We start from the raw sequence: 24,372 nt of genomic DNA on the forward strand, positions 1-24,372 counted from the left end.
TTTGTTTATTCACATTGCAAGAGAGACCCAAGGAAAAGTAACAACAAAAAGGTAATTCACACAATGTTATTAATGTAACTTATCCAAAAGATTCCAGTGTTGATAATGCTATGATACTGCATCTGAGAGGATTATAATTTATGTATCCTTTGGGGTTAAGAGCATAAAAACGAAAGCAAGGTTGTTTTGTTTTGTTTTGTTTTGTCTTAAGAATACATTTAATTTGGTGCATTTGAAACCAAAACCTTAAGTGAAGCTCATATTTCCTCATATGAGGTATAGTCTATAATCTATTCTGTAACAACGGACTTCAAAGTAATGTATTTGCATCCTCACAAAAAGATGGTAACAGAACTCTTAGGCTCTGGACACCTTCATAAGGTATTGTGTATACTGCTTGTCTCTTCTTTTCTGCATAAAATTGTTCAAACTGACATAATTTCACATGTGGATGTGACCCCTTTCTTTGGCTCCCCATCAGGATGGCAGGTATTTGGGTTTTATGTTTGTTTGTTTCTGGGTTTTTCAATTGTGTATTTTAGTAGGAGGATGAATGTTTGATCAATGAAACTCCTTTACTCTGCTTCTACTGAAATCCGGAGACACACACTTGATAATGTCTGGTCAGAGATAAGGATTCATTTTGTGACTTTAAAACCAAAGCACTAAAAAAATAAATAAATAAAAACAAATAAATAAATAGATAAATAAATAAATAAATAAATAATAAAACCAAAGCACTAAAAGGTAGCCAGAGTAACATTTTCACAAATAGTTACCTAAGTAATAATGAGGGAATTTTACCTTTAATCTCAGTTAATCTAGGTATTTAATAATTTAGAAGTCAAGAATATTTCCCGATTGTCTAAGCTTTCATGTAAAAATAATGACAGCCCTTTGAAGTAAGTGCATGCTTACATATACAGTACTTGGAGATTACATTGTCATTTTAAATGTATATGCTTATCACTTTCTCACTCAGCTTGGAAATTAAAAACAACAAAACATCCTACTTTTTAAACTTTCATCTACTTGAAGTTCAGTAAGAGATTTTTCTTTTTTAAAAAAGTATCCTTATATACTACATAATACTATATTAAGAACAAATCACTCAAAAATTCTGTCAAACCCATCACTGGACATTGTTTACGAAATAAACCATCAGTGAACAATGTCCTTGTCAACAATTTGGAGCATTGCTAGTAGATATAATGAAACATTTACAATAATTATGAAGTATTTGCAGATTTTTCTAAAACTGTAAATAATGCTCATGACAATACATTTTATTAACAATATTCTGTGGATAAACTTAACTGACCAAATTTTTTTTTCAAATTTTTAACACTTACTGAGTGCATCCCAGTCTTTAAAGCTTCCTGATAGAAACGCTCACATTTTAGCATAATTTCAGTTCCTTGCTGGAAATCTGTAAATTTGTAACTGCATCCACCAAAAGGAAGTAGGTAAAATTCAGTAACTTTGCCTAGAAACCATTGGAGGTATGCATCAAAATGGAATACAAGTTTGTGCTATCTATCACTTGCATTTTACCAAGAAATGACAACTGATTTTCATGTAAATAAGGCAAATATTTGCAGGTTCATCATTCTGCCTTGAGTGATAAAGGGAGAAAGAAATGTCATGTTGATTCCCTGAAAAAAATGTCAGCAATAACTCACCATAAAGCTCTTTGGCATCAAGCATGCTGAAAATATTTATTTCTAATCTTTATAGAGCTTTTAAAAATTGTTCCAAATTCTAAAAACTGGTGAGGTAGATAAGAGACTATATTGATAAGAAATACAGGAATAAGGAAAGCCAGCTTGCTGGATTTGCAGAGCCTTTCAGAGAGGAGGCTGTGCTGGTCACCAGTGCCTCTCTCCTCTCGCTCCCACCCAACTCCAGTTTTAAAATTGAAAGATTTTTTTATAAGGCATTTATTGTTGCAGAACGGTCTGAACCCTAATGGGACAGGAAAATAATTTTCCCTGGCAGCGCACTTTCAGAAATGCATAAACTTGGGTTCTCTGATAGAAATCTAATTCATTTCCTACCCTATGTTCCCCGTCCTCTCCCACAGATGATGACCTGGTTTAAATAAACCATTTTGTCTGACGGGTTGAGGAAACAGAATGTGAAGGGTATTTTTGTACTTGTCAAAAATGTTTTCTCATAGGAACACAGTAATGGTACATCTATCAGCTCCGCTAAACTGCCTCAGGCAGTGACCTATACTCAGGGCTTCAAAAAATATTGCAGTCACAATCAACTAGAGAAAGAATTAGGCCAAGGGAGGGCTGGGGGGGGGGGGCTACATCCAAATTCAACCGTTTCCTTGGTTTGGCCCCATTATGAAACTTGGTATGTTTTGTGTTCTGTTTTTCTTGTTAAGCATAAACACAGAGGCATTTAAGGAAAGTCTGTACCTGTCACTTAACGGCAGCCTTGCTGGTGCTTCAGCATTATTATACACCTGATGTGTGCACACCGATTTTCACTGCAGTTCAGATTTGATACTGTGGCTGTTTCAGTATAAACACGAATGCATAAATGAGGTGATTACTATCTCAGGGCTTATAAGATTATCAAATATTGTGCACATCAGCCTTGCTGCATAAGCTGCCGGAAGCAGAAAATAATTCACCTGGCAACAATGTAAATATTAACTATAGTGCATGACATTTGTACATATTTTCTATTAAAAACAGGAAAGGCAGGATACTTAATTTTTGAGAAATTTTAAGGACAGCACATTTTTAAAACTCCAAGAATTATTCTAAGTAATAAAATAATGCTTGAAATCATAAGCTTCCTCTGCACTGAACTTCACAATACAGAAATCTGAGATTTTTCTAATCTTAAAAAAAAATAATGACTTTTGTATTATCTCTGCCAATTACCTTGAGCATATACACTCCCCAAACCTGATCCTTAAAAAGATATTACAGTTGGAGGTTTTGGGGACTGGAAATCCCATTATCACTGTATTCATGAGTTTGCTGGATCTGCAGAAATTTCCTTTCAGCCTGTCTCATCAAATTTATAAAGGTGTGCTTGCCCTCACTCCTTAGTATACACCTCCTGTGGTCACAAATACAGTGCAGGGATATGATTTCTAGTGTTCTCTTTCTGAATGCCCCAGGCACCCCTTCCCCATGAGGATGTGACCTTATTTACGCCATTCACCTTGAAATCAGAATCAGGATTCCTAAACCTTCACAGAGTGACAGTGTGATTTTTTTCCCCTAAAAGAGTCGCTTTCATTATTCCCCTATTTTCCACCGGGAAGCTGCATTTTTATAATTTCCTTCATACAGAAGGTTTGCTAAGTGTGGCACAACTATGCTACGGATTCCTCTTTCTTCTAGATTTTAAAGGAATTAACGTAACTCCTTTTGCACTTACGGCATATATGATTCAATATACGTAAACAAATGCCACAGTAATTTCCCTCACATTAGTATTATGCAAATGGACTTCTAAAAGATATCTGCGGCCTAAAGATACTTTATTCTTTTAAAAAGGAATCATTTGCTTTAAGGTTTCATTGCATTCTATAATTAAATTATCTGCATAATTACCAAGCCCTAAACATACTCTTTTTCTACTCTGCTGTGTTAGTTTTATTTAGCGGTTCTGATCCCTTTAAGTAAGATGCTGAACAGTAACTAGAAGATTGCCAGGTAATTAGCTGGACTCTCATATTCTTAAAAAATTTTCAAAGAAAATTTTCAATCAAAATAATACCCAGGTTTTACTTCTGTTTTCAATGTAGTACACCGGATGAAATAACCAGTGTATGTGGACCTCTGTACCCTTCTAAGTGAACCTCTCAAGTCAAGTTATCAATGCATTTAAAGAGTGATTATACACTGAACGGATGTTATTTACCAACATTTCTCTAAATGGAAATAATCAGAATAAATGTTTAAGGACTTCTGTATCATCTGGTGATCCAGACAGTTTATGGTTTTTCAGAGATTGAAACTTGTTATAAAATGGCAGAGTTACAGATCCCTGGGTGGCTCAATGGTTTAGCGCCTGCCTTCGGCCCAGGGTGTGATCCTGGAGTCCCAGGATCGAGTCCCACATCGGGCTCCCTGCGTGGAGCCTGCTTCTCCCTCTGCCTGTGTCTCTGCCTCTCTCTCTCTCTCTCTCTCATGAATAAATAAATTTTTAAAAATATTTTTAAAAAATGGCAGAGTTACTTCTCTGGAAGAGAACTCTATTATTAAAGATGGAATGATTGGGGCCAGGAACCACAGGCTCCCTAATGGATCCCATGGCTGAGGGGTCTGGATCCAGATACTTCTCTGTCCAAGACCCACATAGAACCTTTGCAATTACATTTAGTGTTGGCATGCAGTTTCCTAATGTGAGGATTCCCATAACAGAGGTAACCTGTCGTTACCGACACACGCACCCCACAAGCTATCATTGCAATACTTGTGTTAAAAACATAAAACACTTCACAGGACAATACAGGATGTCTATTTTCCATCTTGATATTTACCACCATTTGAATATACATTAACATAAAATATCTAGTTTTTTAGTAGTGTCCAACTATGCAAACCTCTTACTGTATAGGATATTGATTACTGAGTTGCCATCCTCTGAAACCAAAATTTTAAATATCAGTTTTATCAGTTTCTTTCTTTGTCTACCCGAATCATTTGATTTTTGTCCTGAAATATATCTTAAGTTTGCTAGTCAGTCTATTTGTTGATCATTGAAGATCTGTCTCTTACTGGATTTTGTATTCTGGTAAACAAAGGAAGGTTCATGTAAAATGAATATACATGCTACTCGGGATTTGCCCCCATGCTTAGATGCAGGCTTTTCTAACTCATTGAATGTATCCCTTGGGGACATTTGCGTTCATTTGGATGTATTTTCACCTTTAAAATGTCTGTATGGATGAAAAATAATAGGAATGCAGATACTCACAGAAGGTTCTAGATAAATTAAGTAGCGGGAGCCCAAATAGACAGAAATAGACATATTGCTTGACTGAAGTGAAAGTGTTAGAAAGACTAGCTCTCCAAAATATATAAGAAAACAAGAATTGCCTTTTTTTTTTCAGTTTCCCTAACTTTTTACTTGGAGAAGATTTTTTAAATTTTTATTTTTGAAGTGTAATTGGCATACAATGTCATATTAGTTTCAGGTGTGCAACATAGCGATGCATCACTTCCAACCATCACCCAGTGTTCTTGGAGATAAGTGTGCTCAACGCGTGTCCCCACACAGCGTTGCTCAGCCCTTCCTGACCGTGTTCTCGGTGTCACGCTTCTCATCTCCGTGGCGCTGATTTTACAACTGGCAGGGTGTAGCTACAGAGAGGGAATCCCTTCCCGTTAACGTGTTCTTTTTGGAGATTTTATTAGAAAAAGTGCACACCGTTTGGTGGACCTCGAGTCTGCCTCTTGCGTTGCCGACATTGGGGTGCGGGCCCACTGCGTCTCCTCCTCCTTCGTGCCTAGCTGTGACGTGATAGGGTGACGTGAGGGATAGGGACCGCTCTTCCTACACATCTTAAAACTTAAAGGCATGAAAAGAGATAAAAATAAATAAAAAAAATAAAACAATATGGCAGCAGTCCTCTGTTACAGGATTCAAGTGCAGGGCTAAATGGGAATTTCGCAGAGGTGGCCCTTTTGGGGTTTGCTGTGAGTGTGACAGCAAACATGACTCTAAATGCCCCACTCTACATGGCATCCTACACTTAATGATAGTACGGCGTGCCTTGAGCCCCTGCGTGGGGAGGTTCTGCAGGAGCAGGGGGCGGCGCGCTCGGCCCTGGCCCGGGCCCTCGGCGTCCGTCCGTCCGTCCGTCCGTCCGTCCTCCGCGTCCTCCCGGCGGGGGTTGGGGGGAGCGTTCTTAAAAGGCTTCGTCCCCGTCGGGGTCCGGCCAGTATTAACGTGTCGTCCCTTCTTCCCTGTGCTTGATTTCACGTGGCTGCGCTCCAGAGATCCAAAATCGCGGTGTACGAGAAGATGTGGACGTACATGCGGTCGGCGGAGCCGTCGGTGTTCACGCGGACCACGGCGGAGGGCGTGGCGCGCGTGCGCAAGTCCAAGGGCAAGTTCGCCTTCCTGCTGGAGTCCACGATGAACGAGTACATCGAGCAGCGCAAGCCCTGCGACACCATGAAAGTGGGAGGAAACCTGGATTCCAAAGGCTATGGCGTAGCTACACCCAAGGGCTCCTCATTAAGGTGGGTGGGATAGTATAACAATGTCGCGTGTGTTGTTATAATATTCCACCTTCCCTGATGGCCCCACGCTCTGGTTTTGTTTTGTGTGTGAACATGGTATGTTCGGTTGGTTTTTGTTGGTTTTTTTATTATTATTATTTTGTTCGTTTGTTTGTTTTTCTTTTTATCCATTTCATATATTTTGATCAACAGTCAGGTTTTTTTGTTTTGTTTTGTTTTTTTGAACTTTGGAATAATCGATCGTAGCTGACCTGTGTATCTTCCAAGGCCATATAAAAACCAAACTGGTTGAACACTCGCTGCTGCCAGTGAGCCTCACACACGCGGAGCGACGCTTCCCGTCTCATCCACTTGTTTTGGTCACTCAGATCTGCTGTCCTGTCGCCTAATGATTCTACATTTCACCTTTTTTTTTTTTTTTATTCTGCCTGCCTGCTACATTCTGAGTACAAAGAAATCAACCTCTTCCTAACAAACCACTTTCCCATTTCAGTGTTTCGTTTATTATGGCATCGTTATGTTCTAGATTAACCGGAGGTGGTATCGGTGCTAACGCTGTGACCGCATCTGTCCATAGACGGAATCACCACCCGCGGGAGGCCGGGCTCTGATTCTACGGCGCTTACTGCACTCACACTCTCACCCGTTGCAAAGGGAGTGTGGTGTAAGTAAGATCTGTGAAATTAGACCCGAGGACAATCCAGAATTGTTCACACACAGACCCCTGCCATGGGATTCATGAGCAAAGCATCACACATGCGGGTTATGCAGATAATCCACATGTGCTAATGATGAGACTTCCATTCTTTAGGAAACATTGGTAAAATCTGCCCTTCTCACCCCTTTCAGTCCTGGACATAGGGAATTCACATGTTGGTGCCCAGGAGGCAGAATGTCCTATTTTCCTTAAGCAATAAAGGCTACTGGTGAATGGCTGGGGCTAGACCAGAGCCGGAGTCAGCAGGGACACCTGACAAATCACTCTGATCTCAGTGCTGCGTGGGAGGGATTCGTTCAAAGCACAGATTCAAGAAGAAATCAGAATCTTTGTAAAGGACTTAACCATGAACCTGGTCTTGACAAATGATGTCTCTGGTAAGCCTTTGAAACCTGAAAGTAATGAGACCTGTCTGATTGCCCAGCAGGGATGAAAGCAGGATCAACATTATAGGATTGATTTCACTGGTTTGAGGAGGGCAACTGCATGCAGTGCGCTTTGGAGATGTGTGCTGGGTGGGAGGGCAGGGTGAGGGGGGCGACAGAGCCAGAAACAGATGCTAGCCCCGGAAGAGTTGTGTTAAACCAGTATTTTGTGTTTGCAGGCAGCACTGTAATAGTTACTGAGGGGTTTTACGATGTGTTCTAAAGGGGCCATTTTAAGGGGAGAGAGAACTAAATCAGCCAGTGAAGACAAATGGGTGTGGGCCTTGGGCAGTTCCGAAGTCACGTTTCTTTGAACACACTTCCCATATGAAGTGGAGGAATGAGCAGGGAGAAAGCCAAACAAATAAAGTACCCGTGATAAGATGCTACCCCCGAATGTTTCGGCCATGCAGCAACGTAAACTGGCATCAGGGTGTTTGGTCTTCAAGGGTATATTCTGTGGGATGCGGTGTGAGAAATTCAAAGCCAAGGAGCAGAGAAACATCTATGGAAGTAGGAGTTGCAAAAGCACTTTCATGTCACTAAAGTAAAAGAACGAGAAGGGGAGAAAGCAATGGTGGTTGGTATGGAGATCAGTGTTCAGACTATTGATTACATTCACTGGATGTCGCTTTTGCTCTTAATTAATTCTCTGTGGATGTAGCTGCTTGTCCTCTGTCTTTGTCTCCCGATAAAGTCAAGTTCCAGGGACTGCATTTGGCCCTCAGATACGGGCGCGCCTGCCTCTCATTGATGGCAAGAGAGAGTTCCCTCTTAAATGTGCCACTTTGTCAAATCCACACTACGGGGATTGTTTGGGGGGAAGCTGAAGGGCTTCATCTGTCTAGAACTGTATAATAATCCGCTATTGGCTTCCCCCTCTTTTCCTGTCTTCCCTGGATCTTGTTAATGAGGCAATTGTTAAACTCAGCTTCCCGGATGGAGAGTTTGTTTATGCGCTTTGTTTTCTATATGCCACAATTTCCTGAGCAAGCTGGCCCCTGCATGCCAAAACCCCAGTCATTTTGTCCCGTCGTCTTCGAGAACACTGGAAGAGCACGGAAGGCTAACCAGCATGCACCTTACCCCCCACCTCCAGCCCAGCTACATGGGGGGCTCATTAAACTTAAATTCTCATTCTTATTCGATGAGGATCCTTCTGTTTGAACAGAGGCAAACTCATATAGAGATAGACTAATGGGCACCTTCTGTATAAATGATTTAGTTTGTAGAAGCAAATTCAAAACAATTGCATTTTATCACAGCAAGATCCAGAGAGCACATCTGCATCAAGAGTGTCTTTGAAACCTCTCTGCCTTATTTGTTTAGTAGACTGACTGTTTTCCCATTGGATCTATCTTTTTTTTTTTTTTAACTTAGTCTTTAGGTTAATAATTCTGGATACAGTGAGACTAGTCTGTTTCGTTGTCTTTTTCACAAAGTCTGCTGTTGTGACTCATTGGGCAGCATGAGACTTTGAGAACAGGAAACCAGTGGTCTTTCCTGCTATGTCAGCTGAAGCACAAGATGCAAACAAACAAACAAACAAACAATGGCTAGCAAGCTTCCATTGACCTACAGAGCCTCACATTTCCAGACCTCACAGTGCTTCAGAATCCATGTCACGGAGAAGAGGAAGAGTATGATACACACTTGGGATGGAAAGCCAGGACTTGGGTCTTTAATGTAGACTTTAAAACAAATGCAGTCTGGATTATTACAGAGACTGTATCTGTACCCGGAGTAGAAAACACTATGACCAGGATGGCCAGCACCCATCTTTATAGTAGAGAAGAATACGGGGAGCCCCTTATTGTTCGGAGAGACTATTTCAGACTCGGGGTTGCCAGCTTTACAGAATGCTTTCGGTTACAGGAGGGCAGTCACTATGCTCAGAGTTATGGGGTTTATTGGACTTTGACATAGATTCGTCAAGTTTTAGGTCATAGAAGGATGCTAAGAATGTTGATGCTATTGAATGTAGCATCTATAGATCTGATTATAATGAAGAAAAGCAATCACAGGCAAATGTGCCTATGAACTGTACATATTGATCAGCGGAAGAACTTAAATCTTACTGGCAGTTATTTAGTTTCCAAAGTCATCTTCTAAAGAAAACTTTTAGTTCTCATGGAGGGATGAAAGGGTAAAAGCACTTCTTTTGTATTATCTCTGAACTATCCCCAAACTTTGATATTTCCCTCAAATCTTCTTTTAACGTACACAGTGCCATTAATACTACTATCCACATCCTGGCCTTCCTTCTCATTTCTTCTCCAATCTCTGTGGCAACCCAAAGCAATTGTGAAATCCATCCTCTGGCTGGGAAATTTTTAAAGGTGATTTTAAAACATATGCTATAGACAGCCCTGCAGTGGAATGCAGAGCTTAGATGAAAGAGGCAATATCTTTATTTTGACTTTACTGTCAGTACTATCAACTTTACTATACAGCTTTAGTATACTTTACTTTACTATACCCTAGAGATGTGCTAGAGTATTTATTGTAGAGAAAGCGTATACTTTGCTACCAAAATACTATCTTTACTCTAGTATCCATGTTACACGAGTTGCTATACTCTCTACTATGCAACAAATAAAACTGACAAATGCTTAGAGGGAATCATAACTTAGTTAATACAAATTTACTGGGTACTAAATAACTGTTAGATGAGAATACCCCTTTTAAAGATATCCGTGGTACATAGTATCTATAAGTACCTCCAGGGAACATAGCAGCAGATCATATCTAAAGACTTCCTCTGGCCTCTGTAAGAATTTGTATACTTGACCCTAGTGATTAAAGCCAAGTTAAACACACACACACACACACACACACACACACAACCACTAGTCCCCTATCCTCTATTATTCGACAATGATAAATTTTATTCAAATTTTGCCTTCTCTAGAAGTGTTGGCAAAATTGTCTAAAATAAGACAAATGCTCCGACACCCCTCAAAAAATGATGTCTCAAATGAAAGCAGTTCCAAAACATCTTGATCAGGAATTGAGATCAAGAAAAAAATGAGGTCCTGTTGGACTTGCTGACGTCCAGCTGTAGGAAGTCGTGCAACAGGAGGAAAACTTCTGGAACCAAGGCAGGTCATGCTTAAAACAGCCCACTCAGAGCCCAGGGCAATAGTGTGATAGGGGAGGAAGTAAGAAGAATGAGAGTTAGAATGATTCATCTTTCTTTGGACTTTTTCTTTCAGTGTTGAGTACAATCAGTGGCTCAAGTGTAAATCTGTATCAGGGTGGGCGGAGTCCTCTGTAGGACAAATTAAGTTTCTTCTACTTTGGAAGATTCTTTAGGGCAGATCTATTAAACTTGGTATTCAAATCCATGTTTAAAATATATATTATCCTTAAGGAACCATTTTCTCATGTAAAATTGGTGATTTATGTTTACTCATCAGTTCAAGTATAATTACAAGATTTAGAAACGGGGTTTGCTGGATGTGGTGCATAAGAATGAAGTTGACATCTGTTTTTGGTGTTAGTAAGATGTCAGATGTTAGCACTTGATGTGGACATTAGAAAAACTTAAAGTACAGAAAGTTAAACCTGAGTGCTAATATTCCTGAGCAGCATTTGGCCTGAAGTGAATACATTTTTCACTTGTTTTCTGGAAATGAGTTGCAATAGATTAGTGTCTTTTTTTTTTAACTATTATGGAAGGAGATGTTTTTGCATATGAATATCTTTCATTTTTCTTGGTATCATATTAAGATATGCTGCAGGTAACTTAGTTTTTGTGATCTCATTACGACTTGGAATACAGTCTGTTGGACTAGGGATCAGAACACATGCACACACAAATCAATCATACACGAACATATGCACACAAATCCCCCCTCTACATTGTGATATGCCTAATCACTTAGCCCAGTTTCCTGCCAGAGATGCTGATGTTTATTGCTGGGACCAAGTATTTTTCATTCACAAGCTGAGATGTGTATGGTAAAGCTATTAAAACTACGTGCATGCCAAAGGGAAAAAAATCCCCTTTAGAATCTATATACCTTATTCTTTCCTTTCCAGATGTTGAGTCCAGTAGCAAACATAAAACTTTCCACTATCATTTAAAATTCTACATTTTTCAATTAGGTCCTCCATACACTTGAAAGAGGATTGAAATCACAACTCCCTGGGCAGCCCGGGTGGCTTAGTGGTTTAGCGCCGCCTTCAGCCCAGGGCGTGATCCTGGAGAGCTGGAATTGAGTTCCGTATCAGGCTTCCAGCATGGAGCCTGCTTCTCCCTCTGCCTTTGTCTCTGCCTCTCTCTCTGTTTCTCGAATAAATAAATAAAATCGAAAGAAAGAAAGAGAAAGAAAGAAAGAAAGAAAGAAAGAGAAAGAAAGAAAGAAAGAAAGAAAGAAAGAAAGAAAGAAAGAAGAAGAAAGAAAGAAAGAAAGAAAGAAAGAAAGAAAGAAAGAAAGAAAGAAAGAAAGAGAAAGAAAGAAGAAAGAAAGAAATCACAACTCCCCATGAAGAAGAAAACAAATATGGTATTTTTCTGCATTTCTTTAAGATTTATCAGTCATTATACATGTTTGCCATTCTTCCCACTATTAAAAAAATGCTAATATGATTTGCCTCCATATATTTGCCAGTTCATTCAACAGATGGCCACTGGGTTCCATCTGAGAATTTGCCAGTTGGTTGTCACATTTTTCTCTTCAGGTTTGGTTTTGTGACTGCCATAGGTAACGCCACATTGGGAATTTTCTAAACTCAGTGTTTAGCTGTGTGTTCCTATTCACTGTGATACTCAGAAACTGTATTTTAGTGACTTGCCTCCAAAAAGGGGTAATTTGTGGCCATTTTAGTTCCTAGCACTTCAAAAAGGATTAAAAATAAGGAGATAGAAACGCTATATATGAGGTTCACCAGTTCAAACCTTCACATCCTGAACTGTGAAGAGACCTGAGACTGGATGTCAGTTCTGACAGTTCTAGGAAAAGCCAGAATTCTTTAGCCCCACATAATTGCCTTATAGGCAAATCCTATAAAGAAAGAGAATCTCCAGAGAGACTACCTATATCCTGTACAATTCAGATTGATTCAGTGGGAACACACAATTCATGTGAGTGCTGAACCTCTAAGCCAACCAAGTCAGGCAGCCTTGACCTACATGTAGGAGACATAGCGTCATGTCTGAGACCACAATTCATAATCTAATATTAATAAATGTGCTGTGGATGAACTTATCCTTATGTTAGTAATGTCTGTAAGTGTTTTCCTCTTGGTGTATGTCTAGTAGCCCGACGGTTCCACCTTATGTCACTCATCTTTATAGATCATCTCATTCTATGGAATGGTTTCTAGAAACCATTGTAGCTAGCATTCAGGTTAAAAAGGGGACACAAAGGAATGGCAAAGCAAGTGCATGAGGACCCTCTGTGTTTGGAACCCCTGTTCTGTAGAGCTGGGTGCAAGCCCACGCATGGTTTCTCCAGAGCTCAAGCTATAAACACCAGATCTGGGTTTGCTGCCTACAGTTAAAGTCTCAGCCATAAGACAAACACCCTACACAGGAGAAACTGCATATGTGAAACTTGTCTCTACTGAGCATAATGCAGCTTCTGCCCAGAGCTACAAGGCTATTCTGTGGCTGCCTACACCCAGGTATAAAAGAGACTGTGTCTGATTAGTGTTCTTCCCTAGAAGACCTCAGGCTATAGGACCATGAGTTTAGTAGATAGCAAATACCCTTGACACTTACAAACTAGGAACTGCTGTTAATTTATCCTCAGAACAGCAGCAAGGTCAAGTGATAGGGTTTTTTTGTTGTTGTTATTGTTTTTACTTTTTGTGCATTGCTTGTGTAGGTAGGACTCTGTTCTCCAGACTTACCTTCCTAAAGGGAAGGATATAAGGAAGATCAGCCCAGGCTGCTGTAGAGGATGGGCTCATTAAAGTTCTCAGAGAGATCACAACTCCTACTACTCTCCATAGAACGATAGGAACAAGAAGAAGAGCAATCTGGCCATGCCATAACAGATTCCTACCCCTTACTGTCCGAGTCCCTCTACCTGAGATTGGGGAGGGAGTGCACAAGAGATAGAAGGGAGGCTCTTTACACTTGGAATAATTAAACACATAAAGAATATTTCAGATGTACATGTGTACACGTGCGCACACAGGACTTTGAAGGGAGCAGAGTAATCAGATTTACCATGGAACTCCAAAATACCTATAATAAACTAAAAATAAAGCTCAGTTTATTGTGGATATGTAATATTCTCCTAAATGTAGAATTCTATACAATACTATTTTATTGCAGTTTTATACTAATGATAAACATCTACTTAGTGCATCATAAGTAAATTATGGTCATCCATAAAAATGAAAATGTTTTAGCCTAGCATATGGGAAACCACCCATCCACAACTTGAGGCATTATTATCTTCCTTTTGTCTGTAAAGATAATATCAGCCAAGATAGGAGCTGGTTTATGATTCATACTTAAGAAAGGGAAGATAAAATAGCTTGGCAGTTATTTGGAATGAGCTGAGAAATAGTAAAGACCCTGGCTTAGAATGATATTGTTTTAATTTAGCTAGGAATAGGGAAGTACAGTTCATTTACTTTAATGTTCATTACTACTCACCCCCAAATTCAGTCCTATAACTCTTGTTTTCAGAATGAAATAACATACATTTGAGATAACTTTGCCACAAACACCATATCATACACATCCTGGCAACACCTGAATAGAAAATCACCATGTTACTCTGCAAACCACCTGGCCCTGGCCCCAAGCCTTGGAAATTGCATCGTATTAATTATAAGGATATTTTGTAACTAATAATCATACTAATAGAATTTAGAAATACTTTGTACATATTGTTTATCCTCCTTAATATCAGAAAAGTCCATTTCAGGATTGAAAGTTGTTTACTTTAAGTGGACAGGTTATGTACTCTCTGAGAACCTAAAAAACTGGGCTCATCCACAAAATGATAAACACTTTCAAAAACTTTATGAGACCACTCTCATAGTACACTCTCTTAGTATCACATGACTCACATGACTCAACAGTGAAGGAAAATTAGAGAAAATTAGAGACATAAAAACGATCCTAGCGTCAATTCTGCTTTTCAAAGTTTATAATTCCAAGATGTGGGAGAAATCTATCATTTTAAATACACCTAACCATGCAAGGTCCTATCACATCATGTTGAAATAAAGTAGACTTTACTTAGCTTACGTTTTGGAAGGGGAGACTCAGTAAGGAAACTGACACACAGATAATTCTTTACATAAATTAACTCAGTCTATTTTCTCTAAGCATTCAATCTTTGGGAGTTAACCAAAATAAGAATTAAAATGGAGTCAAACAAATGTGACAGAAATAGCTCTCTACTTTCAGAAAAAAAGGGTGTATGGACCCCTCTCCACTGCATAGAACATGGTATAAACACTGTCAAGACCCACCCACAAAGCCTCTACTCTTATAGAATTCTGGTTGCTTCCTATTTGATGCTGACAGATTGCAGTTTCTGAACATCCTTTTTAAAATGGCAACAGGCCAGGATCCCCTTAGTAGCTAAGAGAAGCTCTCATCAGATACCCAGCCGAGATTCTTCCATGTTTTCAGGTATCTGCAACTAAAATCACACACACAAAAAAATCATAAAAGCATTGATCAGTGAGTACAGCTGTTACAAGTGGCCTTAGCATGCAAACTAAATTTTTAAAAAAAGGCATGATGGGATCCCTGGGTGGCACAGCGGTTTAGCGCCTGCCTTTGGCCCAGGGCGCGATCCTGGAGACCCGGGATTGAATCCCACGTCGGGCTCCTGGTGCATGGAGCCTGCTTCTCTCTCTCTCTCTCACTGTGTGCCTATCATAAATAAATAAAAATTTAAAAAAAATAAAATAAAATAAAAGGCATGAGAAATAGAAAAGTTAAAATGAAGCCAAATATCCAGAGCCCTAAGTCAGTATCCTAACCTTTGGCTTATATTTGAGGCTAGGAGGAGGTAAACAAAACACAACGGGATCCAAGAAGAGCTGACCTCAGATTATCTCCCAGAGTAAAAAGCAAAGAGCAAAGGCTAATGAAAAGCAACAAAAAATTTGCTTTCTATTAAGTGATATAGCAAAGCATATAAAGCAAAGAATGGTTGATATGTCATCTAATGTTCTTTTTAATTTGTTCACTTTTATGAGATGATGTTTAAGTTTGGTTTAATGATGGAACTCTAAAAATTACTGAGCAGTATATTTCTTAAGTGACACAGTAGTAGCAACAGTGCCACATGAGAGCTTTCAAGCCACTCCAACATGTCTATTTTTACTTGCTCCTTTTCACTCTCCTATGATGTCATTCTAGTAAAAAAAAAAAAAAAAAAAAGAGCCTACAAATCGGAGACGTTATGTGACTTGCCCACAGTGCCACAGCTACTATTGGAACTGAGAGCTTCTGACTGTCTGCAGTGCTCTTACTGCAGACAGGGAAAGAACAAAAGAGAACTTTTTAACATAAATACAGTTTACTTTCAAAACTTACTAAATAGATTTTGTGATTCTTCCATGGTGCAGTTTCAACAACATCCATAATTTTAAAGCATATTGAGAATGCTCCTATAGAGCTCAAGAAACTGTTTATATATTAAAAAACTAATAAACTCTGGCTAAGTTGAAGAAATTACACAGGGATAGACTTCGGGTCAACATAAAGATTTTACAACAATTAAAACTGGTCCAAAAATGGAAGGAAATTGGCTAAGATCCCCAGCATCAGAGTTGCTCAAGTAGAAACAAGAGCTTCTTGAATCTCTTAGGGAGTATGCTAAGACAGTGACATCTGAGTCCCCTCTCCACTTGAGAGTCTAAGAATCTGTGTTCTTGTTGTGGACTATCTTTAGCAAAACAACCAAAGAATTCTCTTACATCTCTTTGAAGTTGCAAACACTTAATAAGACCAGGAAGAAGAAATTCATTCCCAGAACCTCAAGACAAGCTGATCCGGTTCTGAAATTAAATAAGTCACTTCTTCAATAAATAGCTGCTTTTATCACATTCTGTCCACATTGTGAAATAGAAAGATATTTAAGGAAAGCATTTCTAAGAACCACAGAGCTAGAGATAGACACGTCTTGTATGCCTCTATATACAGATATTTAAAATCACATACTGACGTCAAACTTCTGGGAAGGCACAAATCTGACAAAATTTGCTGGGTTGTAAAAGGGGGAATAAAATAGCAAGAGTGAGGCACCTGCAGGTAGAAGGGCTTGCTTTGATTATTTTAAGAACAAAATGTATGCTTCCCTGTCTAGATAGGAGAAAAACTGCTCCATGTAATATGGTATCCCATGGTGTTTCAATATAAAATACTTGAGAGGGTGATTTTTAAGGGCATCCTAATAACACCAGCAACTTCAGTCGCTACTTAATTTATTTTTCATTTTGGCCTTCATCACATATAGCAATCAGTTTATGCTCTGAAATATGAAGACGGCACAGCCACTAGAATCCTATCCAATCCAGGAGTGTCCCCACAGTTGTTCTTTCTTATTCGTAGACTTTCACATCATTTCAGAATATAAAGATACGTCCTTCAAAACTCTGTCATTTAAGTGACTTCCATGGATGAATGAATTAGGTGTTTTATAAAAAAACAATTTTTTTTCATTTATAATACAGCTTCACAATTTCCAACTGCATCATGACAGGGAAAAAAAGAAAATTCTCTATTTCTGTAGATATTCTTCAGGATTTATAGAGTTTAGTGGATAAAGGGCTGGTTTGTCAAAATAGTCATTTGGTGAATATTCTTTAAAGATAATGAATGAAGTTAGAGTTCCCAAGGAAGAACGTGAGGACAAACACATATACGTGTAGTTGGAAGCTTTACTACGCCGTGTGTACATCATGTAATTTTGAGGTGATCCGAGCTCCTAGGGTGGTAGTGACAGACGTATAACATACAACCCTCCATACAGTGTTCTTTCCTTGCACATTTTCATAACAGCCATTAGAGTAACAATTACCCCATCCTTCATGTTGACATCTCTGGAATATATTGTGACAACCCAAGTTTCCAAAGTACATCCATCTTGTCACCTGATCTCATTTTCCTTGATAAAGAATTTTAATAAGTTACCCAAAGTTAAATAACAATAGCACATGATCTTGTATGGGTTCAGGCTCATTCTCGGTCTCCACTTTCCTTCATGTCTCATGGAATTCAATCAATTGTCTGGTATTTGATCTTTTTTATGGGAGCCAGTCACTGAAATTATGCCAAAGGGTGATGAGGGACAGACTCTAAGCTCAATTAACTAGATGGTAGTCTCAAAAAAGACAAAGTCTAATAAGAAAAGATCATAGCAGACACCATGTAAAGGAAAAGGAAATAAATTTAACAACTCCTACATACCAAGCGCATGTGTATGAATATGTTTCCCCCAACAAATCCTTGGTGGTGTTACTGTCTTCACCTGGACAGATGGTGCTGCTGAGGCTCAGGTGGAATAGGAGCGCATCATTGCCCCATTCCCAAACCCACGCTCCTTTCACATGCTGCCTTGTTTCTCTCCAGAGACACCACAAGCTCTACTTAGAGGTATACTAAGAAAGAAAATCCCATCTTTGGCCTACCTATGATTCCGTTTTGAAAAACATAGTTTCTGATAATATCTCATTTCCCCAACTTTCCTAACCCTCCCCCCTTTTATGACCCCGTAAGGGCTTTTTTTTTTTCATTTTCGTAATAATTCTTGTTAATACCAAATTTTGTACTGCCCCAAACATGGTGTTGGCATGTAGCCAACAGGGATACAATGCTAACAATGCCCATGATACACTTTCCATGATTCACTACAGATGATGAAAATGACCCATGCCATGAGCTTGCATGAACCCCTCAGCTCTACGTCTGTCTTCAGTTCACTGGAGCTCTGACAAAATAGATAAGAGGAGAGAGTTTTGTCCCCCTTACACAGCAAATGTTACTCCCCTTTGGCTTAATCCTTACCATAAATTTTAAGCTCATTTCCATGAACGCCCCAGTATATCAGACAGTTGATAGTGTCTTGTGAGACCTGAGGAAAGGGTTGGCCAGAACTGAACTTGACTTTAATACAAGACCATGTTCTATTATTGTTTAACTTTGGGTATTTCTCCCCTAGGAGGAGGACAGAGGAGAACTAACCAGCTCCAGGACCAAGGTAAGAGGGGAGTTTTCTTTCAAAAGAATGGGTTCCATCCATTTGAAGGAAACCCCTCCCCCACCTATTTTTCAATCCCTTTTTCTTTGTACATTTATATTTTTTAACCCACGCCTTAGGAAACCAGCTTGCCACCTGTGAGTGATAGTTACGTGGACATCCCCTTACAAATGTTATAGCAAGAAAAAATAAAACCGTCCCAAAAGTCGTATCAGTTATATGCTAATGCATTTATGTTTTCCATCATCATTAAATATCAGTGTCAGCCTTCCATTAAGGATCGATTAATCTCCTGCACCAGCCTTAAGAAATTGCCATCAGCTGTTAATTTCTCCCTACATAGACTATGGATGGTGACTGATAATCAAACCATAATGGGTAATGGGGTTACAAATACATTAAAATTAAAATCTAGAGTGTTTCCATAGAAAATATATTATTCTTAAGAAATTTTTTTATTAAAAATTGTTTTAATTAAAAGCAGCAACTGATAGAATGTAAATGATAATTTGGAGTATGTGCAGGCTAGACTTTGGGTGCACAGCAGTACAGACTTGATGAGATGTTTAAGGTGCCATATGAAACCCAGATAGAAAAATGAGGAAGCGGAGCTAATACTGTCCTGAGCAGGATTTCTCCATGTGTCAAGCGTCTTCTCAGGCATCACTTCCAAGGGGTTTCCATTGCCACCTCTCACCTTCTGTGTTGGCTCTGGAAGTCCTCAGTATTCGCCCTGTGTCACATCGCTCCTTCCAGGGGAGAGAAATCCCAGGCAAGAAACAAGTGAGAGAACCTAAAAGCATCCAGAACTTGAGATATTAGAAGAAAGGTGGATGGGGTGGGGTCACGAAGGGACAGCTTCCAGACCCCCTGCAGCAACCCTTCTGTCATCCTTGCCCTCCAGGGACACTGGGTCTTGTGGGACTCCGTCCGTTTTAGCGAAGCTTGATCCTCAAGAAGAGAATCTTAGGAAGGAGAGGAAATGTGCAAAAAGAATGAGAATTCAGGCCATTTGTTGCCAATCAGTGTCTTTCGGAAACACAGTTCTAGTCATTTTGTTACAAGTACGTTTAGAATCACTTTCCAGTTGTAGTGTCAGGGTTTTTTCACAAAAGAAAATAACTTCAGATGGATACGTTTTTGTCGGAGACTGTTGTCGTAGGAGCCGGACCCACAGCAGTCCTGCCATTAGGAAGGCCCATGAGTGGACGCACAGGAAATAGAAACTTGATTTTAACAGCAACGTACACTCCTTTTGTATGTAATATTTGCCGTGGTCACGCAGTAGACACCTAAGCAGTAGACTCTTAGCAGATCATGCATTTTGTCATCAGAAGTCAGATAGAACCTAATTTTTAGGTTCCCATCCCTGACTCCCTTGGTTAAAAACACAGGATATGCGGGAGGCACATTATTCATTCCTGAATTTTAAGGTGCCAGATGGCTGGATTGCCTGAGCAGCCACACACAGAAGGAGAAGCATCACAGTACTGTTCAGTGGACCATTTATGTACTAGAATGTGGTGTCCACACTGACATTAGTTCTGATTTGTTGTTTGATTGAATTTTATGAACTATTTCATGGCAGTCTCATTCAGAGAAGGAATTAGTGGTCATTCTGCAGTGACTTAATTCTGTTAGGTAATTTGAACTTGAGATGAAACACCATTTTTGTTTTTTTGCTGTGTCATGTTGCTCTGTAAAGTGAAAAATACTGATCTATTAATTGCATTCAATTTATTAGGTATATTAAAAGTAGTGAATGGAAATGCCCAGGCTGGTAGCTTAAGAAGTACCCAAGTACTTCTGTCAAGGAGCAAGTAACTGAAAGGCGGAGTGCCATGCTCTAGTATTAACACCACTCTAAGCAAATGTTGGTGAAACTATTTTAAGAATTTAAACTTTTGGGTTTTTCTTCCCATTTAAATTGTTTAATAGAAACAAATGAGAGACTTTATTTCGGTTTTGAAATATCATTGTGAGCCCTGCTGCCCTCACAGATAAGAAGCTTTGTTTCACTTTCTACAGCATTGACTTAAAAGCTTTAAAGACACACTGACTTAGAATTCTTAAGTTTTGGTTATTTTCAGAGAACAGATGAGCCACCTGTGTTCCTAGTTAGGAGGTTCACACAGCTTTCTTTTGAGTTCTCATTAGCTTAGAATCCCTTCTTCTAGAAGACCTGTTTTTATCACTCAGTTTCTTTTTCTATTTATGCTATTCGCGCACCTGACCAAAATCCAACCCAAAAGGTTGGGTAGGCAAACAAGCAATTAAAAGACACTTTAAGTTCTATACAAATATTGGTCTACTGCAAAGGAACCTGACACCCTGGTGTCAGGTAAAACAAAAATTGATACTTTTATTTTTTCTGTTAAAAACTTGGGAAATTCAACGTATTTATAGATAAAGATTCTCTAGACATATTTAGTGAATTAAGAATATATTTAAATACACAGCACAGTAAAATAAATTTTAATAAGGTTAAATCAGACATAGAGTTAGCATTTAATATGTGGATGACAAATGTAATTATTTCTCTACTGTACCGAACTATAGTGTTCTCAGTAGTAAATTTAGTAACAGAAGAATTTTATAAAAGTGACATTTATTTGCTACATTTAAATAGGTTAGAACAAAAATGATTAAAAAGACCATTATGTGGGATTTTTAGAGTTTAGTTGCATCTGATTTCACCTAATGGTCACAACAAGCTTGTATCTGATTTTATCAATTCGTATTTTTTCCTTACCCGGCTACCGAAACTGAGCTGGTAATCCTTTTATTTTAACCATCTATAACCTCACTGAAATAGCATCTTAGATATTTTGTTTATACAATGGACAAAATGTTTGCCATTATTCAAAAAGAAGAGCTAGCATCATTTATTCTTCATGTCCCTCTTGTCAGTATTTAATAGATCGTTTGGGTGCCGTTTGCTTTGTTTCATTTTATTTCACTTTGCTTTAAAACCCTCTTCACCAGTAGGTCTTCCCCAAATCCATCAGGTGGCATGGCTGAGGACTCCCTTCAATAGTTCAGCACCCTATTCTTTCATCTTGATGGGCTGCTTGAAAAGGAGCACCTTATGTTAATCACGAAGGTTATCAATCCTCCACGTAGTCCGCCCCCCCCCCCCCCCCCGCCCCGGCTCTCATAGTTTTTGCCCTGCCTTGGGGCTGAGAATAGTGTAAAATACCCTCAAACATAGTTGCTATGCTCCACGAGGGAAGACTCCAAGTAAATGTGAGTATTCCAGACAATAGGTAATTTATAGAAGAAGGAGATAGGTTGAGTCTAAAGTACCTGGGAGAGACCTCATAAAAAAGTTTCAGATGTACCAGTTGATAACATTAGTTGAATGAGTAAGTCCATGAGTGATTATTGGAAAATAGTAAAGCCTGTAGAAAAGCTAAGGTGGGAAAAAAAAAATTTCTGATGAAGGTTCTGTCATGAGATTGGAATCTATTGTGAATAGATTTTGGGACTCTAAGGAATCTAGCCTGGGGGAGGCAGAAAAGATCTCTTTGGGAATTGGGGTGGTTAAGAGACTGGGCTTCTGAGTTAGAAGGATGCAGGTTCTAATCCCGCCTTTGCCATTGACCAGCCATGTGGATTCAATTAGGACTCCATGAGAATGTGAAAAGCTTGGGGCAATGCCTCAATCAAATATAATTAAATTTTAATTATACATTAATATACATTAGTTGAATTGTCAGGAAGCTTTGACTGTCAGGAAAACTAGAATAGAGTCATATCTTGGACTCAGGAGTCCCAAAGGTGTTTGACAAAGTGATGTAAACAGGCAGAGAAGTGTGGCCATACTCTGGGTAGCTGTGAAAAGATTGTGAGTCAGTGGATCTTGTCTCAGGTGATAAAGGCTTTGACTCAGGTGTTACCTATATAATGGAAATGCACATATAAATTTGAGAGAGCCCTTTTCAGGAAAAAAAAAAGTTCTCAATGGCTACCTGGCTATAGGAAAGGAGTGGAAATGAAAATTCGAAGACAAAATTGAGTTTCTGTGGTTGGGCTTTATTATTTGTATTTAGATTTCTACTTTTTCTGTGAAACATTTTCTGATCCATTATACTGAAGCTTCTTTCTGATAACATTCTTGGGATTCAACATTTCCTGTCCTAAAAGATCAGAATTAGAGACCTAGTATGTGTCAAAATAGACCTATCTAATTCCAGCCTTGGGAACGAACAGTATCAGTATCCAATCAAATCAAGTCAATGTAAAGTTTATTGGTATGGCTTTTTAAGGAAAGTTATCTACTGTTCTTCCTTCTTGAATATTTAGGGGGGGATCCATTTCAAGTGATAAGACCACATGCCTCTGAAGTCTTGCCTCACCTCAAGAAGTATTTTAGCCAGAGGGGACAGGGGATATATCAGTCAAAGCTTAATCAGGGATCACCCCCAGGAAGCCTGACAAAGAGGAAAAGAAAATCCCCCTTGGAGAGCCGTAGAAGGGATGAATACATAGTGTAGCTATCCAGGAAAGGGTACCCACAGAAAGCAAAATTATCCTAGTCCTGTGGGAAAGAGCACTGGCGGGAGGCAGAGACCTACATCTCAGCTGGGACTTGGAGAGCAAGCCCACCTAACCTTCCTTCGACCTGAATGACCACAACCATCAGATGAGGAGGATTGAGACAACCTCTGATCCCCATTTTGATGCCAAGATTCTAGTTCTTTAAGGCAACTGATGGACATTTTTAACAATCAGCAAAGGAAGGAAAAAGGAAACACTATTGGTTAGACTTTTGGAAATTAAATAAAGGAAATAAGGAGAGTGGTCTAAGAGAGGAATCCAAAGTCAGGGACACAATAGAGGTCACCCAACAAGTCTGCATGAAGGGCACCTGCATGAGAAACCAAGTACTGCTGAGCAGCACACATACACACAGTGAATGGTGGCAGCCACCAGCTCTTGTATTTCAGAAATTTTACTTGAGCATAGTAACAATCACAACTTAACAAGAGTGATGTGCAGAGGTGACCTGAAGCACTTCAGATCTATAGGTAGCTACTGTCCCATCTTGAAACAAAGCCCTCTTTTATATGATTCCATCACAGAAAATGATAATAAAAATGGGATGGCTTGGGGTGAGGACTATACTTCATATCATCTCAAACAGCACCCCAAGGCCACCACAAGTGGTGGTAAAATAAAATTTACATGATTTAATATGAATAATGAATATTTTCTCAATATTATGTAAGGGTAACCAAAAGTATCTTTCAACAGTTTTTGTTTTTGATTTTTACTAATGAAACATACAGTCTTTTAAAAAGTCCTAGGGGCCTCTGGGGGCTCAGCTGGTTGAGCATCTGACTCTTGATCCAGTTCAGGTCCTGATCTAAGGGTTGGGACTTCAAGCCTTGCATTGGGCTCCAAGCTGGATGTGGAGCCTACTTTAAAGATTTTTTTAAAAAGCAAAAACAATGCCATGCATATGATGTGCTTGCAGAGTGATCACAGATTGAGGCTAGTACCTTGGAAGTTTGTTCCCACCAAATCATTGTCTTAAAACTGCCTCTCTATGAAAAGTCTGGAGCAACTATTGGTTATAGAAATATTTTTATTTCCCTTCCCTTAATAGACATAAGTGAAAATGGTCATTAATTAATTTTAAAATAAGTGTTCCTAGAATCTGGAAGAGATATTTTTTTATCTGTATTCATTATTGTCTTTCTAAGCTTTGTGGATCCCCTGAAATCATTATGCCTATCTATCCATAGTTTTTATGGGCTTTTAAAAGAGGTGCCTGATGCAAAAGAGGATAGAAAATTCTGCTCTGTGACCTAAAA

The 24,372-nt window shown here is 39.1% G+C and overlaps 1 protein-coding gene across 5 annotated transcripts in view; it reads left to right on the forward strand.

The window, feature by feature from the left end:
- The window catches only part of GRIA4 (glutamate ionotropic receptor AMPA type subunit 4), a 366,663-nt gene that overhangs the window by 320,577 nt on the left and 21,714 nt on the right, over positions 1 to 24,372 (forward strand). For all 5 annotated transcript variants that reach the window (XM_055306749.1, XM_055306748.1, XM_055306750.1 and 2 more), the window contains exon 14: positions 5,977 to 6,224. In XM_055306749.1, coding sequence (XP_055162724.1) covers positions 5,977 to 6,224 — 248 coding nt within the window. The remainder of the gene's footprint in view (positions 1 to 5,976; positions 6,225 to 24,372) is intronic.

The sequence above is a fragment of the Nyctereutes procyonoides genome, unplaced genomic scaffold, assembly GCF_905146905.1.
Source record: "Nyctereutes procyonoides isolate TBG_1078 unplaced genomic scaffold, NYPRO_anot_genome, whole genome shotgun sequence".
NCBI lineage: Eukaryota > Metazoa > Chordata > Mammalia > Carnivora > Canidae > Nyctereutes > Nyctereutes procyonoides.